Source organism: Stegodyphus dumicola, chromosome 1, assembly GCF_044657685.1.
Source record: "Stegodyphus dumicola isolate Sdum_Otavi_A_Nest chromosome 1, ASM4465768v1".
Lineage (NCBI taxonomy): Eukaryota > Metazoa > Arthropoda > Arachnida > Araneae > Eresidae > Stegodyphus > Stegodyphus dumicola.
Window position 1 is genome coordinate 134,424,291 of NC_140768.1, and position 20,230 is coordinate 134,444,520.

The window sequence follows — 20,230 nt, forward strand, 5'->3', positions numbered from 1 at the left end:
GTATGTTGAATTTTTAACACGTTAGTGCTTTGATTGTAGGAGGAAGTGTTGAACACATAGACATAAACACATTCGTGTTTGGTGTTCTTTTACAACACATGTCAGAGAGCACGGGGAGAGATAATTAAAATAGTCATGAATGAAATAAGAATGTTAAGAGAAATATAATTATACATGTTACTTGTCATTTCATTGTGTAACATTTCATTAAACTAGTTTTCCTTCCAGATCTCTGGAAGGAACCAGATTTGAATAAAAGCTCCTGTTTAGATGCAGTACAGATGAAAAAATTGCATGTCCTGCGAGCTGGTATTGTAAAAACAAATTTCTTTCTTTTAAATTTCTAGTTTCTAGCGAAAAATGTTTGTAAAAGATTGGCCTCGCGTTATATTCTAGAGCTAAAAGTTTTCAACAAGGTCGTTTTAAACCTCAGTTTCAAACTAATTAACTCTGGCGGGAAGTATGTAAGGATCTTAAGTTTTACTAACGTTTATTTTATTTTAAATCTTTACTATCACTTCTTATTTTCTACTTCCGGCCAGAATTAAAAGCTTTAACTTATTTATGCAAAGTTTGTCTGGCGAGCGCCAAGTATTTAAGTTGTGGCTTTTTGCCAAGCGAGAGAGAGGAAGCAGTTAGTCGGAGCAGGCCGCTTACCTTAGAAGTTTTACTCAGTTGCTGGTTGTCTTCCAGGCCAGAGGTTTAATCCTCTTGATAATTTTAAACGTATTGTAGTGTTCACAGTTCTCTGTACTACATACGGCTTCCTGTTAATATAAGGCCAATCTTCCACGTTTATTATTTTAAAGTTAAATTAGAGTTTAGTTTTATTTTTATATTCTTACGTTTAGACCACAAGTAGTGGGTCTTTGTATTCCGAAGTACGGAAATTATTGTAAATAGAGAAAAATAAAGGGTTTTGTATACCCTTCTTGTGTATCCTGTCTACTTCCCACAGTTATTGAACATAGCTTTAGTAAGCTCTCTGTTCCGAGTCAGGTCCTTGCATGTTCCCGAAGAAAGTAAGACGGAACATTGAACCTGATAACTTAGCTGATCACATTGTTGCTATCTTCAGCAAGTTATCACATATTTTAACATTGTTTTTTGCAGTGTCCATATAACAGAAAAAGTACGTACATTTCTAATAACAGTTTTTAAATGGAACACTATCATCATGAGTTATAAAATATACTTTTTATGTCTTATTAGGGCAAGTTATTAAAATATAGAATTTTTTTAAGTTTGAAAACTAACAGTCTCTTAATGAAGAAAAAGTTACAGAAATGATAATTACTTATGTCAAAGTAAGAAAAGACATATTTATAATTTATTTAAATCTTTTATTAAAGGGATAGTAATAATCAATTACTCAAGTATATGTTAAAATCTAAAATAAACCTAAAACTTATAAATGTAATAATTACTTAACACGATTAAATTTCAAAATATAATACCTAACTATGTTACTTCTGATTAACATTTCTTACATGATAAAATATTTCTCAAATTGAATTTTTCTTTAAAACTTAAATACATATTTTGAATATAATGCCACTCATGATATGTCCCCATATGCAGTGGCTCCCAGAAGTGTTCGTACACTTGCGATTTTCATTGAAATAAGGCTCTATTAATTAATTAAAAGTAAACTTTTCTTTTCTGAATGAGATTTTAATAATGATATCTATAATCTATTCGTAACAATAAGATCTATAATCTATTCGTAACAAAATTCCATGAAACATTTTAAAAATATAGCGAAACTTTATTTTTAAGTAATTCATATTAAAAAAATGACAAACATATTATTTCACAAAAATCTTCGTACACTTCAAAAAAATCTTGACATAATAGTAAATATTTTCATTTTTCATTAAATTAATATATAGTAGGATATCCTTTAGCATCCATAGCAGCTTTTAAACGTCTGGGAATAGATTTTATAGTTTTTTGTAACTTCTGTATAAATGTTCATTTATTCTTCCATTATGACTGTTTTGAAACGCTTTTCGTTTTGATGTCGTGTTTCTGTACTCTAACCTCCAGTTCTTTCCAAATTTGTTCTATGGGGTTTAAATATGGCGACTGAGTTGGTGTTTTCAAAACCTGTGGACAATTATAGAGACATCACAGGCGAACGTTGAGCTTAGGATCGTTATCATGATTAAAAATAAAGTTGTTTCCAATACCCAAATTCTGGGCTGATAATTTTAAATTGTCTCTTAAAATATTTAAATAAAGAGAATGATTAATTATGCCATCAAGAAATACCAAATTAGATAGTCCTGATGCTGCCATGCACTTCCACACAAGAACACCTCCACCGTCATGCTTAAATGTTCCAATTAAGTTATTAGAATGAAGTTCCTCGTTTTTTCTTCTCCATACAGTTATTCGACCATCAGAACCAAAATTACTAAATTTCCTTTCGTCAGCAAATAGGGCATTTTTCCAGTACGTTTCGAGTGTATTTATCATTGATTTTTCGAATGAAAGCCTAAGCTTTCTGTTTTTCTCACTAACAAAAAAAATTTTTACGGGCAGAATGCCCATGGAATCCAGCTTCTTTGAGAACTCGTCGAACAGTTTCAAGTGAAATTGAAGTAGAAAACTTTGCATTAAATTCTGCAGAAACTTTTACAGCGCTCAAACGTGGGTTTTTCAAAGTTTTCTAATAATAAATCTCTCATCGCGTTTAGTTAACTTTCTCGGTCGACCTTTTCTTACCTTGTTTTCAATCCGATTTTCTTTTTTAAAGCGTTTTATCACATGCTGCACTGTAGAATGGGATAAATTAACTAATTTAGCGATATTTCGAATTGATTTACCACTAGTATGGTGAAAAATTATCAGTTTTCGAATGCTGTTTGTAATTTCTTTACGACTGCGACCCATTTTTCAATAATAAGTAGAATATTATGAAGTAAACAATAAAAAATTAAAACAAATGATTTTTTAAATGCCACCACAATGCAAAAATTTAAAAAAAGCGGCGAACGATAATTCTAATTTTGATTTTATCTAAAAATATTTCAGTGTACAAAGACTTTTGTGAGATAAAATGTTTGTCATTTTTTTATTATTAATTTCTTAAAAATAAAATTTCGCTATATTTAAAAAATATTTCATGTAATTTTGTTACGAATAGATTATAGATCTTATTAAAATCTCATTCAGAAAGTTTACTTTTAATTAATGGATAGAGCCCTATTTCAATAAAAATCATAAGTATAGGAACAGTTTTCGGAGCCACTGTATATATATCTAAAGGAAAATATATCTCATTTAGTAAGTGTTTGTATATGTTACAAACTAGACAACAGAAGCAAAGAAAGATGAAATGAATTAAATAAAAACTGTTAAAATGAATAAATTATTAACTTTTATACATCCACTTGATGTTTTATAAGAAACAATACATATTTTAACAGAATTATTTAATAGGTAAATATATATATGTTATAGTTACAGAGTTATTAATACTGAACTATATAGGGTAAACTAAGTCATTATTAAATTAGGAAAAAATTATTATTATTTTATTGTTCACTTTCAACCAAATATTATTATTATTAAATATCATGGTTTACTAAATCCCCAAAATGTTCAGGAAAGATGTAATAACACAGGTGCTGAGATATAAGCATTCCATAAGCCGAAAAAAAAAGCACTTCTGTCTACATTGCTATCATATCATATAAGCTCATGCTCAGCTGAAGGAGATTTTTTTTTCTCCCGTATATACTTAATATATATCTTTATTACAATGCGACCACGCTACCCATAGGCAGTGCTAGTAACTGCCAATAGCTCGACACCATAGTCAAGCCATAAAAAAAAGCACCATAAGTACGTATCACGCTAGTAAATACGACATATCATCACGATCATGGACCTTATAAGAAATAGACTAACCCAATTGCGTTTTCTCCCTTGTCTGGCGCGTTCCCGGCTGTCACCTTGATCATATCCGGAGGAGTAGAGACGACTTCCAGAAATTAGCAATGGTTGGCTATTGCAGCGCGTACAATTGTCACGAAAAAGCTGGTGATAGTGCTTCATTTCACAAGTAAGAATTTTTAAATATTTTTATTTTTGACACTGAGATTGCTTTTTAAATACTTAGCATGTTTTTCAAGCATAATTAACGTTCTAAATAATTATAAAGCTGTTGCATGCTTTCAGGCTTGAATATATTTTTAGCTTTTCCTATGATGTAAGCGAAATTGTAACTTCTTCTTTTAGAAAATAATATTTTAAATCTGAACTAACAGAAAAATTCAACCAAGTAATTTTCTCTTACAATTACTAAAACTATGACTAATACTAAACTATAGCTAAATACTAAAATGCCTAAAAATGAATTTTTGAAAGTTTTTCTTTAAAATTTATAATTTTTTGCTGCTTTTTTAAATTATAGGTAAATTTTAATTCCTAGCATTATAACTAATCAAAAATAAGAATATTTAAGAACGAAAAGTATACATCTTATATAGCTGGTTTTGTTGTTAAAAGCTGAGCTTATAAAGTAAAATGTAATATCTGTTTCTCAGCTTTAGTTTCAACAGAACCATATAATGGTTTGCTAGGTTTCAAATATTATAAATCTGGATGTAAAGGTTTGACTTCTCCTTCCAGTGACGTCCGAATGATCTGCAAAAATGCAGAAATAATTTTTAGGCAGACTGAAAAGGAGTTTAAATTGAATAAAAAAAATATTATAAATTTCATGACTCTAAAAGTCTTAAAAAGCGTAGGAACACATATATTTCCTTCTCTTCAAGACCATATTTATGATGATGAGCCAGATAAAAACCACCTGATTAAATTAATTAAAGCAGTGATATTTCAAAATGCATCATGCAGTTGCATGTTACAATGAATCTAAACAGAGAGAAAATATTCGAAGCAGATTTACTAAATTAATTTTATTTAAGCATCAATAAATCATATTATCTGTTTCTCTTCCTCTCTCTCTCTAAATATATATATAGGTGTGTGTATTTACATTAATAGATAAATAGATATAATCTTGTTTTCACAAATATTTGAAATAAAAAGTGAAGTAAGCGAATTTTTCAATGCAACAAATATCCTAAATTGTTTACTTTCATACATATGTATTTATGGATGTATAGTCATTCTGCTTAAAGTATTTACAGGTATATAAAATTACAAGGTTACTTTAGGCGCATTAATAAAAATTTACGATTGGACATATAATATCTTGTATTTTATAGTAATTATTTTTTAAAATTTATTTCTAGTCCCGCATAAGATTTTTTTATTTACTGCGAATTTTTTTTAAATTTTTCATTACACTCAGAAAAGTTTATGCTCCGAATTTTATGAGTTATTAATATTGTCATAAATGATCATCTTTTAATACCATAATAATTTTGAAAACAGAAAAAATAAATAAAACAATCCTTGGTTTCTATAAACATTTGAAATTATAAATATTTGCTACTACTGCCTGAAAATGTTCATAAAATTAAAAAAAAAAAAAAAAATTACCAAATCTTGTTTAATTTTACCTTATTTGTTTCATAGCATCATGTACTATCAATCTTACTTAATTTTACTTTATTTGTAGGCAAAAGTAAATTTATAAATTTTTTGTTTAGAGTTTTTACCGTTTTATCAAAGTAATGATGTTTAGACAAGAATTACGCTTAAGCTCAAAATGCAGTAAAAAAAAAATACTCAAAATGCACTAAAAAGTGGTTTCATGAGATATATAAAATCTTATTAGCAAAAACTGTGATTTTTATTACCTCATCATTTATACAACGTATCACATTTAATAATTAAAAAGAGTTATGTGATACAAACGCCATATGTTTCAATGTTACGATAAACTAAATCGTCCCTACTCTCTCTTCCCGACATGTGTGTGACGCACGCCCCGCCCACTGGGTTAGTCTATTTCTTATAAGGTCCATGATCACGATAGTTCGTCCATTTCTGCGCATGCGCTAGCCACACAATTTCGCCAAGACCTGATAAATCGCCAAATTTAGTCGCGACCTGTGTTTCCTATTAAGGAAGTAAAAATACGCCTTGGATTCTGCGCCCGGGGACAGATGCCCCCCTTGCCTCCCTCTAGCTACTTGAACTCCATCTAGTTTCACCAATGACATGAAGCTTCCTAGATTTGGTTTTATCATTGATTCCTATCCACAGTCTATTCTTTGATAGGATTCTTTAAAGAATTTGCCACGCTCATTTATTAGGGGAAAATGAGAAGTTCCTTTTAAAACGCTGTTCGTAGAATCGACCAAAACTAAATTTAGAGCATGGGAGTGACACCAAATATGAATTGGGTGAAGTGCTTTTTCATTCAACCATTTAGTAAAACCATTGTAAGCACCGTACATATTTGATGATAAAATTGTAGAATTACCGGTACATTTTCTGACATCAAAGTCCACGCTGTCTAAGAAGTTGATGATCATATTGCGCATACCGAGTCCAGTGGTATATCTCTACAAGATAAAATAACTCTCACTATTTCGTATATGTTTTCTTTAAAAAGATAACTAATGACAATTGGACATTGGTCCACTTGATTTACGTCAGTAGTAGTATCAATTTGAAGTGAGTAAACATTCGCTTCTCGAATCTCAGCTAACATTAACTGTCTTATGACATTCTGGATGCTAGTTATGATATAATTTATCGTCAATCAATCTTTCGTCATTACCATCTATCGTCTATTCTACCCTACAGCCTACAACAATCTTATCTCATGTGCGTTTGAGTGTGATATGCAGTCTGCGCATCCATGTCTTTCTCATGCGCAGGGCTGTCTCGCTGAATCATTTGTGTTGATTTGATTGTTTGAATTTCTTGATCGGCTCGAAATCGTTCTGGCCGACCGGACGGCGCTATCCGCCACCCCACTGGCCGAACGTGTTACCGTTAACCACTTCGGCATGCCAGAAGGAGATAAAATATACTTCCCCTTCTAAAGGGAGACATTAGAGGACCCGATCGTCATATCCTAGTAGTGACGAATTATTGTTTACCACCTTTTAGTTTCATCGCCACTGTAGAGATTTTAGGTTATTTTTGAAGCAGGTGACATGAAAAATGTGCAGTGCCCTCGCTAGGACTCTAACCTCTCGCATACACGCTGAATGTACTACCATCATACCGTGACGGTACGCTGGAAGGAGTAAAAAAAATACCTTATAAGCAAAATAATGATTCGCTTTATCTATGGGAGGCAAAACAGGTCAACTAACATAAAGTTCACTTTTTAACTCATAATGAATAGCCCATTTCCAACGGCTTATAACAAGAAAAACTTTATTTTGAGCCCTGAAAACCTCAAAGCAAAATAGAATAGAATAGAATTTCCATCTTAAATAAGCAAAAGTTTGAGCCCTTTATAGTCAAATAATTTTTCGCTCTCCACTTTCACAAAAAAAACCTGACTCAAAAGTCTGCCAAAAATTTGATGTGGACACCACGACTTCCTTGTACGGCTTTTTTAATTATACACATTTTTGCTGCAATTTATTTAAACTTACCTTGAACTATTCTAACGTAATTAACCAATCCTTTAAGGCAAGTTGAAAATGATATCAAAAATTGAAAATTTTGAAATTAAATATTCCGGTCCATTTTTGTCGTTCGAGAGTCAGACTTCTTATGATTTTATTTTTTTCATAACGAGTATACAACTTTCCCAAATATAAGTACAGAAACCAGGAGAGCGCATTAAAAGTTAGATTTAGTTATTTGTAGAATATTAATTTTCTTTAAATTTGAAATTGTCAAAACATGAATATTTTCCTCACTTTAAACACTTCTGTAATTGGAAGTAAATGTCTGCAACCAACACTGCAAAAATAAAGGCCGGGTAAGCAGTGGGTGGTATAAATATATATACTTTTGGTACTGCTGATTGCAATAAAAAAAGGGAAGTGCACAACTAGATGTTATGTCAGCCACAATATACAAGATCGCTGCATATGTACAAGATCACTGATAGATGTTATATATATCCCATATAAAAGATATCGACGATTAATCATTTTTGAGTTATGCAAGATACATACGTACAGAGATAGGAAGAAAACCCCTTTTGAATCCATTTTACAATCCGTTTTGGACAAAAGAATCGTACAGATGTCACATAAAAAATTCGTCCAAATGGATTCGGGAACTGTCAAAACGGACATGTCCGTTGAAATATCCATTCAAAATTCTATCAAATTAAAGATTTGTGGATTTGAGCAGAATTCCTTCTGACTAACATGCAACTTGGAATTACCAATAATTTCCACAAGGACTTCTAGAGATAGATTATGAGAGATAGACAATATAGATTTATATAGAGATAGACAATATAGATTTCTAGAGATAGACAATATAGATTTCTAGAGAGAGACAATACAGATTTCTTTCAATTGAAAAATTAATTATTTTCTGACCAAGATATAGTCATAACTGCCCAACAGTTCAACAGTCGTTGATAGAGGAACTGGTTTCTGCCAAATTCTCCTTATCTCAGACCTGCGACTCCTCTTTTTTTCTCCCTCCTTCCAGCATGCCTAAGTAGTGTAATAGTAGCATACTCGGCGCGTATTCGAGAGGTCCAGGTTCGAGTTTCGGGGAGGGCATTTCTCATTTTATGTACATATGCTTCAAAATAACCTAATGGCTCTACATGCTTTGTTTTACTCTTTTTCCTCAAAACCGTGAAAAATTTCAAACTACAAACAGATGATATAATGTTATCTGCCTAATGTCTACCATAAAATATGCAACTCTGGAAGTCATTTTTGAAAGCCTATTATCATCCACTGTATTCGCCCTCTCTAGCTACTTTAAAATTAAAAGAAAAATTTTACTTAAATTAATTTAGATGTAGTCTCTGTATATAAACTGAACTAATACTAACCAGATAAGCATCGCAAAAGCTTTGTTTACAAGACACTCTAAATCCTAACTTGCCATGTTTTCATTATTTAAAAAATATCAGAATTTCAATTTTAATATTAGCATATATTTCTGTATGTTATATTGCATTCATAAAATAATTGTGTGATGCAACTAGATGGAAGCATGATACATAAACATTCCTGCTTCACCTCTTTTCGTTCTCTCCTATTAAAAGATGTGAATAGAATAAAAATATATGTGCATTTTCTTATATAGAAACACTGTCTAATTAAGAAACAACAGGCTGACCTGCTAAAACTCGAATTCGTGATCGTTCGAAGAGTCGAGATGAACTGTTGCCCCCATCATATTCAAATTCATCCATCTCCTGTTGGGTAGCGGGGTCCCACCGAACCCCAACTACAATGTCTGTAGTCATTTTTGATGGAATTCTAAGCAAATCCTAAGAAAAAAAATATTTTTAGAACGCAGATATAACAAAATATAGTTGAAAAATTAATTGTAGCCTATTAAATTAGGCATAGGTAATAAAATATACATTAAATAATAAAGTACCACTTAAATAATAGAAATACGCATAAAATATGCACAAAAATGCAATCAAAACTGCAGGTTTTATTTAAAGCTCGGTAGAAAAGTAAAATCTAAAAAATTTATACATAAGTCAGTACATATTGTTGGATTTCTTATTCCTTATTTCCCAAATGATAAATTGAAGCAAAAGTAGAAGCTAGACCTTGTGAATCAAAGTTATACAATTTCAAACGAGCAGCAGCAATCTCAACATGGTGCAATTTCACCAAAAGCTGCAGAATATGCAATAAGCAAAAATTTTGGAAAGCTTGATTATTCCTAAGCAAATCGTAACTGTTTTAGCAAATTGAACAAAATCACCAATTGTCGGCTTAAAAATCAGTATTTTGGATGATGGGAAGGCTCGAAAATATTTAGGCAAAAATAGAGCCTTAGGTTGGTTCAGATTTTAATAAACTGTTATTGATTTCAAAAATGAACGGTGCCCTCGGAAAACATCATGGATGAAAACGTCGCGAGAAAACAAAGCAAGACGAAAACATAATACAAAACATTGTGGGAGAAAGAAAAGGACAGGAAAAAGATCGCAATTTTAAATCATCGTGGTGTAAAACATCGTGTAAAACATCGTCGTCGAAAATAAAGTGGTTCAAACAGATCGAAGTTGCAAAAAATATCGATTTAAAAAAAAAAAAAAAAAAACCTACAAATCATCAATCATCGCAGACATTTGCTTTTCAGGTTTTAAAAGACGCAAAATGCATAGTCGGATAATGATTTGTAAGCGCAAGTAAGAATGAGGAACATTTTTACTCTACATTTCATATTTTTAGATTAATTAATAATTTTTTTTCCTAAAAAGGAAAGAAGGAAACTAGCATTCAAAAGCCGAAAATTAGAAGAAGATAAATGCTACGTAAGAGTACGTATGTATTAACGTTATGTACGAGTATGTAATAATCCTAGGTAGTTAATAGAATTTTAATTAATGTACTTAACTATCAAAAGCCATTAATTAATTAACCTCTTTTATAAAGTTGCACTGGCAATCAATCATACTCCCAATTCGGGAAGTTTTCAACGCTGCAGGTGTTAGATATCATCCTGCATTCTTTAAGAGGCTGTGTGCAATCATAAATTTAATTTTTTATGTATTTAATTTTTCAAAAAATTGAGGTGTAAGTGACAGACATATTGCGTTTCGAGAAAGAGATCGAGAAATCACACACGAGTAAAGTGGTGTATTATCATGGTTCCCAAGTGTTTGCAAAAATTAACGCAATACCTTACCTCTAATCGAACAAGTTTACATTTCGAATCAATTATAGAAAAAACACATAAATATATATTAAAATATATACATAGTATTAACTATTCTGTTTGTTTGTTTGATTAATTAAGGTTGACATATTGTACGGATAGCAATGGGTAAGATGCATGAAGAAAGTGCGGAGTGTAAAATCAACAGTAAACATGAAAAGACCCCGAGAAAGCTAATCGAACAAGTGGTAAAAAAGTTCTGGAAACATGACAGGTAAATACAAAAAATAAGCAAATGCGAATTATTGGTGCGCATTGAAAATTATATACAGGAGCAAGTACAAAGTAAATAAACAGATCAAGGTAATTCAACAGAAAAATCACAGAAAAACAAATGCAAATGAGTTTCTAAAATGCAGAAACTAAAAACAGGTAAATACATTTACATATAATCGAAAGAAATGGTGTTAAGAAATATCAGCAGTACTAGTAAATACTACAATCCATAATTATTTGCACTTTTAATTGCTTACTATTTAAAAAACACAAATAATTTTTTATTAATTGGAAATTTTAGTTCTGTTATCTTCCTTCTGCTATTTATATTTTCAAACACTACTAGTTCATGTTTTTTTCTTATATAGTGCTGTCGTGTATGTTGTTTGTTAGGTTATTATTTCATTTTAGATATGAATATGGGAAGTTATCAGATTAAGGTATATTTTTGTATGAAATATTTTTGATCACATTTATTAACTACTTTATATGTCTTTCATTTGCATATCTTGGAGATATAGAAGTTAATGGTTATGTTTTTTACTGTGAAAAGCGAATAAATTTATACCTTGAGTTCAGGTAAACTACTGATTATGTTACCTTAAGAACCGCTTCCTAATTTATCATGACAGGGGCAATTTTCAATGTCTCTGAGATTTAACATAAATAAATGTAATAATGCTGTTATCAAAAACGCTCTTTTTTTATCCACATATATATCTTTACTTTTATTTATGTCTAATTGAGTTTTAGTTAGTTAAAACCTACTATTAATGTTATATATTTATAATAACCTTTTCATAATTACTCTCACTTAAGGGAGTAATGATGAAACTTCAAATAATCGTAACTTAGAATTTTAGTTATTTAAAAAATGTAGTTTAACGTACTGAAAATAATTAAAGCTATTATTAATATGCATGTTTAGCCTAAAGAGAAAAAATTGTATTTTATCTTCTGGTTTTCAGGAAAGGATAAAATATTTAAACTTTAGATAAATACAAGGAATAAAAAATTTTAAAAATGAAGAAAAATGTATGAATTATTAAGCTTATTTTTCTGCATAAATCAATATGTAACACAAGGACATAATAACGACGTTTTCACAACTGTTGCAAAAAGGTCTAATTCTGCGAACATTTAGGCGTCGTTAAGACGTCGTGATACGATGCTTTCACAACCAAAATATAAACTGAAAAAGAAGCAATAATGACGTCAATTCAACATAAACCTCATCTGTAAAGACGTCGTTGCAATGGTTGCAAAACAGTGGAGTTTCGCGGATATCTGGGCATCTTAAAGACGACATATTGCAACGATTTTGCAACGACATCCGCGACGAGTTTGCAACTTCGTTATGACGTTGCTGTGCTCCTTGGGTCACCTTACGATGATTTAGCCCAAAGCATACTAGTTTGTAACTTGTTCATTCATCTTCTCAATTGTGGAAGGTGTAGCTACACTAGAACGTTTTACAGAGCGTGTTTACACATTTTTAGAACAATTTCGATAAAAAATTAAAAAAAAGCAAATCTTTTCGAATAAAAATTTCTGACAACTTATTATTTGAAATGAGAAATATCGTCTGCTACTTTTAAATTTAATCTTCTTTCACAAGATCCCATATAAACAAGCTGTGGGTTGAAGGATATGATTTGCGCTTTTCGAAAAGAAATATTCCTATTCCATAATTCAAAAACGTTGCGAAATGCATGGTATTAAAATTTCGAAGTGCAAAATAAGCAATATTATTAATCGAAAATGCAAAAACTGTCAGTCATTACTTCTATATGGAAAGAAGACTCCAAACGAATACCCGAAAAAGGTAGATACAATTTCTAATGCTTCTAAAGTTAAATCACTGCTAATATGAGGAAATCTGCCGAAGTAGAAATCAATTGCAAAGTCTTTAAACACATCTGTAGCAACAATAAATAAAATAATCAACGGATATTTACAACTTAAAAAAGCTAAAAAACAAAATGTTCACAAGCTCTTGCTGAGGCATGTAGCTCAACGCAGAACAATTTGTAGAACCCTGTATGAAAACTATTTAGCAGGAGATAAATGGAAGTACATTGCTAACCTTGATGAAGCATCGGTTTACCTTATAAAGTATTTGCCCGCCTTCTTAGCATGCCTTTGTGGTGTAATGGTCAGCACGCTCGGCGCGTATTCGAGAATTTCGAGTCCCGGCGAAGGCATTGCGCATTTTTCATGTCTCCTGCTTCGAAATAACCTATGTCTCTACAGTGGGGTCCGAACTAAAAAAAATGGTGGATGATGATTCTCCACCATCAGGATTTAGCGACTGGGTCCCCTAATCCTCAGTTGCCCTTTAAAAGTAGGAGTATATTAGTTATTTCTCCGCCTTCCTAGCATGCTTTCGTGGTGTAGTGGTCAGCACGTTCAGTGCGTATTCGAGAGGTCCGTGGTTCGAGTCCCGGCGAGGGCATTGCTCATTTTTCATGTCTTGAGCGTTTTTCTGGTAAAGACCAGAAGTTCTATGAGCGCGGAATCACGAAGTTATCAGAAAGATTGCAATTCGTTTTTTATATAGAAATGAGTTTTATTTCACCCTAAAAAACCGAAGTTACTTTCTTGCCAATATGCTCACAAAATTAATGCTTTCCCTCTCTCCAATGACATAGTCTCTCGAAAAATGAAAATTTCTGATAATATGGAGGATACGATGATAAAAGGAATTAATAATAGTGAATATTTTCCCATTCAAGTTGATAAAAGTACTGATGTAGCACAATTTGCTGTTTTTATTACTATTATAAAGGTACTTAAAAGGAAACGAATAGAAGGACATTTGCTTTGTCACCTTTATTCTTGAATAAACGACAGGCGCATATATTTTTCATGCTATTGGTATCTTCTTTATTAAGAAGAAAATAACGTGATCAGAAAGCTTTGCTTAAGTCAGGTGTCGGTAACGTCTTTGGCTCCTAGCCAAAAAACAACCAAAATTCAGAACACGTTTCGGGTCAGTGGTATTTTCATTTTAAAAGTTTTTTTTTTTTTTTTGGGTGAACACTAAAATTAATTTTATTGAGAAAATAAATACAACACTCTTTAAACTATAAACATAAAAATTTAAATTCTAATTATTATAAAAAAAACATAACTGAATGAACTTTACTTTTCTCTTCCATATACAAACTTCCTCTGATGCTGAAATTGCACATTTTCAAATTAATATGTAGAATTCTTTATAGCTTCCTTTAACTTTTAAACATAAATTCTATCTGAGGTTGCTCAGACTTTTATTTAATTCAGCAAGGATACGCAATAAAGTAAAATAAGAAAATCCTGCAATTGAAATTTCAACAGACCGCAAAAATTTCGCAAAATGTTTTCTTTCACCTTGATAGACAGTCATTGCACTACACTACCATTAAAAAAGCATCGTTCTAGACAAAGGACGTCAAACTCGCGGCCCGCGGGCCGCATGCGGCCCACAACAAATATTTTTGCGGCCCGGGCATTATATCGGCAAATAATAATATATAATAATAAAATAACATATCGACGAAGAAAAAAATGAAATGTTTACTGCTAAGTAATTAACGATAATTTATTCAGTGTTAATTCAGAAGTCAAACAACAAAAATCAGCGTTATATTTAAAAAATTTTCACAGGACTAGTTTCGATGGTTTTACCGAACCATCATCTTCAGCTGCAAAACCGCAAATGAACAAGATAGGAAATAATGTTTAGATAAGATAAGAAAGCCTGGACAAGAATAAGCAAGTGGCGCCATCTGTTGGCGAAACCAGAACTAAAACATAATTTCTCTAAAAGCCGAAGGCAAATTTGGATTGGAATTAGGATCGTTAACTAGAACAGAAAGATTTTTATGAATGTGAAATGCCTCTAGAAAATCCAGTTCTCCAATGGAAGATGTTTTTTGAATAATTTTGGCAGCAGAAAAATTGAAAGTGTGATTTTCGGACCAACAATGCTGAGCAACAGAAGACTTCTGTGTTTCCTTTTTTCTAACATATGCCTCATGTTCTTTGACGCGAAATTTTAAGGCTCTCTTAGTTTGGCCAATGTAAATTAAACCACACTGGCAAGGAATCCTATAAATACCCCAGGAATTCATATCCGGAATGGGGTCCTTGAGTATAGAAGTTGGAATTTTATTGATGGGAGAGTAAACAACCCGAAAGTTAAATTTCTGCAAATACTCACTGTATGACATCTCTCGTAAACTCAAAAATTCTTATAAGCAAATCCCCCCCTTACATGGACCGTCGGGAATGGTTTACTCTGATCTTGACAAAGCCAACACAATAACAGATGTCATTCAAGACTCTTTTACACCAAATCCAGCCCCTTATGACAATGATCATATTGATCACGTCAACACAGTGGTTGATAGCTATCTTGGCATTTCGGCTCCATTAAATTTCACCTTTCTTGCCACACCAACACTTGTTGCTCAATTTATCAGTGCACTTAAAAATAAGAAAGCCTCTGGCCAAGACAGGATCCCAAATAAGGCATTAAAAAATCTCCCCATAAATGGGATTACCTACATTACTAAACTCATCAATGCTATTACCAAATATTCATATTTCCCATCAGCCTGGAAAAATGCATCTATCATAGTATTCCCCAAACCCAAACAGAATAATAACTTTTTGGTAACTTTTTGAAATTCGTGCACGGGGTAGAGCATGAAGTGGTCATCCAATTTTTCCAAAAAACTGGTTACCGGTGAGTTTCCATTAAATGTTGCTTCTGGTTTCATCGAAGCGATCATGGTCTGGACGATGTAACCAAATCCTTCCAGGGTGGCAGTTGGCATTTCTGGATTCTGAGCCGCATCTGCAGGCAGCACAGGTTCTTCTTGAAAATCGGCCATGGTTATTCTTCTTCGTCGGGGGCCACTATCAGGTTCAATGTTCCGTCTTACTTTCTTCGGGAACATGCAAGGACCTGACTCGGAACAGAGAGAGAGCTTACTAAAGCTATAACTGTGGGAATAATACATTCAATAACTATGGGAAGTAGACAGGATACACAAGAAGGGTATACAAAACCCTTTATTTTTCTCTATTTACAACAACTTCCGTACTTCGAAATACAAAAACCACTACTTGTGGTCTAAACGTAAGAATATAAAAATAAAACTATAATTTAATTTTAAAATAATAAACGTGGAAGATTGGCCTTATATTAACAGGAAGCCGTATGTAGTACAGAGAACTGTGAACACTACAATACGTTTAAAATTATCAAGAGGATTAAACCTCTGGCCTGGAAGGCAACCAGCAACTGAGTAAAACTTCTAAGGTAAGCGGCTTGCTCCGACTAACTGCTTCCTCTCTCTCGCTTGGCAAAAAGCCACAACTTAAATACTTGGCGCTCGCCAGACAAACTTTGCATAAATACGTTAACGCTTATAATTCTGGCCGGAAGTAGAAAATAAGAAGTGATAGTAAAGATTTAAAATAAAATAAACGTTAGTAAAACTTAGGATCCTTACAAAGTCATCTTCGTTTTATGAGTGAACTGAGCCAAATATTCATGTGTTATTTATTTGTTTATTACACTTTCTTATTCTCATTAAATAAATATAATTTACATGCCATACAGCATGGGTTGTGCATTTTTCCAATACTAACCATAGTCTTTGTGCATTGGCCTGCAATATATAAAGCATTTGTAATGAAATCTAGAAATTGTTCCTTTCGATGTCATTTCAAAACAGAAGATGTATTTTATTTCCCAGTCCTCTACGAAAGCATGCGGAACCTATTTATAGGGCCCTATTTGACATTCTCATTCTGAGCATATGCCATAGAAATTAAAATATTATGCACGATGTTCCATCGATTTAATTTAATTTCTGCTGGACTTGTTTTGGGCTGTGCTAAGCAGCATTTCCTAAACAACAAAATGTTGTTCAGACCATGAACATCCTTGAAAAAGAAACTGTCACTGCAATTTTTTATATCCTGTATAGCATGGCTTTATACTGACTGCTGTTAGAGATATAGTACAAAGATCTAGAATATTCATGACATTGGCAATTTCAGATTTGGGATTTTGCTGCATATTAGATCTTAAGTTTATATCCAGTAAGATGTTGATTATAAAATTAAAAATATGAAATGGTGATTTCTGAAATAACAAAGTACGTATGACCTTAAAGGAATCAAAATGTACAAGAAAGAAAAGCTCAATATTTATTTGTTTGCTTTATTAAGCATTTATTTCAATGTAATTTGTTTAATTTTTTGTGAAAACACTTTCTCTTTAATTCTATAATAGTTAAGTTGCCTGGGATATTTAAAAAAAAAAAAAAAAAAAAAAAAGAGGAGGAAGCAGTGAAATTACTACAGAGAAAAGGGATTCCTCATAGCTGAAAATTTTATGAAAATAATCCTGAAATGATGTGTTTTACCAATTACGATACACCAAAATAACGTTTCAATTTTAGATCTTGCTCAGAAAAAAGTCTCGGATCTCGGACTTGGTTTGAAGGATCGCATCTAAATTCCCTTGGAGCTGTAAAATTTATGTACCATTGGTACCATGGACTGACCTCAATTGAGTATTGTAATATGCAGTACAGTTGTTGATTGAAACAGTTATATGCAGAAATTGTTTTAACCATTTTATATCTAGGTATGTCTCATGCTTGTTTCTGAAGTCTGTTAATAAATGTTATTTTAAGACACAATAACACGCCGAAAAAATACTAATCCAGAAGACAAACAACAAAAATCAGCGTTATATTTACAAAATTTCCACAGGACTAGTTTCGATGGTTTTACCGAACCACCATCCTCAGCTGCAAAACCGCAAATGAACGAGATAGGAAATAATGTTTAGATAAGATAAGAAAGCCTGGACAAGAACAAGCAAGTGGCGCCATCTGTTGGCGAAACCAGAACTAAAACATAATTTCTCTAAAAGCCGAAGGCAAATTTGGATTGGAATTAGGATCGTTAACTAGAACAGAAAGATTTTTATGAATGTGAAATGCCTCTAGAAAATCCAGTTCTCCAATGGAAGATGTTTTTTGAATAATTTTGGCAGCAGAAAAATTGAAAGTGTGATTTTCGGACCAACAATGCTGAGCAACAGAAGACTTCTGTGTTTCCTTTTTTCTAACATATGCCTCATGTTCTTTGACGCGAAATTTTAAGGCTCTCTTAGTTTGGCCAATGTAAATTAAACCACACTGGCAAGGAATCCTATAAATACCCCAGGAATTCATATCCGGAATGGGGTCCTTGAGTATAGAAGTTGGAATTTTATTGATGGGAGAGTAAACAACCCGAAAGTTAAATTTCTGCAAATACTCACTGTATGACATCTCTCGTAAACTCAAAAATTCTTATAAGCAAATCCCCCCCTTACATGGACCGTCGGGAATGGTTTACTCTGATCTTGACAAAGCCAACACAATAACAGATGTCATTCAAGACTCTTTTACACCAAATCCAGCCCCTTATGACAATGATCATATTGATCACGTCAACACAGTGGTTGATAGCTATCTTGGCATTTCGGCTCCATTAAATTTCACCTTTCTTGCCACACCAACACTTGTTGCTCAATTTATCAGTGCACTTAAAAATAAGAAAGCCTCTGGCCAAGACAGGATCCCAAATAAGGCATTAAAAAATCTCCCCATAAATGGGATTACCTACATTACTAAACTCATCAATGCTATTTTCAAATATTCATATTTCCCATCAGCCTGGAAAAATGCATCTATCATAGTATTCCCCAAACCCAAACAGAATAATACATTTCCACAGAACTACAGGCCAATAAGCCTGCTCAGCAGCCTATCTAAAATCACGGAAAAAATTATTTTGTATTTCATTCACAAAAACATTCCAGTCAGCCATTACACACCCTCAGAACAGTTTGGTTTTCGTCATTCACACAGCACTACACATCAGCTTCTAAGAGTCATCAATTACATTACGGATGGTTACAATGCCAAAATCACCACAGGAGCAATTTTCTTAGACGTGTCAAAAGCATTTGACAGAGTATGGCATAAAGGCCTCATCTACAAACTTATCAAGTTGGACTTCCCAGATCATCTTATTCGACTTATAGCTTCATATCTTAGTAATCGCACATTTACCATCAAAATTCGCAATACGCATTCCTCCATACGACCCATCACAGCTGGCGTCCCCCAGGGAGCAGTTCTTTCCCCCCTACTCTATAATATCTATACATATGACATACCCAAAGATGCCACTATCACACTAGCACTGTTCGCTGATGATACGGCCATTCTCACGAGGGCAATACATACAAATCACATTCGACTTCAATTACAGCATTACCTCATAGCACTCGAGCACTGGTTCACACTTTGGAGAATAGCAATCAACACTAATAAATCAAAAGCAATCATCTTTCGTAAAGGTACACTGCTCAAAAAAAAAAAAAAAAAGGGACAGTGCTATATCTCCCGTTCTACTGGGGCGATTGACAAAATTCAAACTACGTTTTTCATGTCTCGAAAGCGCGACTTAGGATATATATTAGATTTATATATAGTACTATTCTAACATAGGTATTTTGACACAAAATCGCACTTTTTCTGAAATAGCATACCAATTTTTTTACATATTTCGATTCTACGACTCAAATTATGCCAGAATACCAAGTTTTGTAAAAATCGTACGAATAGTTTTTAAAATATTAGCTCTCAAAATTTTAGCTCCTCAATGTTAATTGAATTTGGCAAATATTTATTAATATCTCTTTTTTTATTAAACTTTTTTTATTTTTTCTCTCACATTTCAAAATTTTGGCTCATTCCAAATAAAATTTACCCATTTTTTGCGTTTTATTTTTTAAATTTTTATTTTTAAATAATTTCTATAGATTTTTCGAAAAAAATTTTGAATTATAACCTATAAAATTTTTACCATCATCTTAAAGTAGGTGTATTTTTAAGCATATCTGCAAAAAATTAGACTTTTTTACTCAATTTTCTAAGATATACACGAATTTACATAATTTCGCGTTTTGAAATTTGGCACCTTTTTTTTTGAGCGATAATAACGCCAAATGTGGTCTATGGATTTTTGTTACACTGAATTGCCACAGCTATTTTTAACCTTAAACTTCAAGTAAAATTTTACGGAGAATTAATTATATGACATTTTTTCCCTCAATGATGCGTAATAAATATTTATTAATACTATATGAAAGGCTATTTTTTAAATTATAGATGATATT

At 32.3% G+C, this 20,230-nt stretch overlaps 1 protein-coding gene across 5 annotated transcripts in view; it reads right to left on the reverse strand.

The window, feature by feature from the left end:
- The window catches only part of LOC118202130 (spectrin beta chain-like), a 291,298-nt gene that overhangs the window by 191,023 nt on the left and 80,045 nt on the right, over positions 1-20,230 (reverse strand). For all 5 annotated transcript variants that reach the window (XR_015042215.1, XM_085820903.1, XM_085820914.1 and 2 more), the window contains exon 2: positions 9,208-9,361. Coding sequence is in view for 4 of the 5 variants with exons in the window: in XM_085820903.1 (XP_085677029.1) it covers positions 9,208-9,337 (130 nt within the window). In the remaining variant the exon portion in view is untranslated. The remainder of the gene's footprint in view (positions 1-9,207; positions 9,362-20,230) is intronic.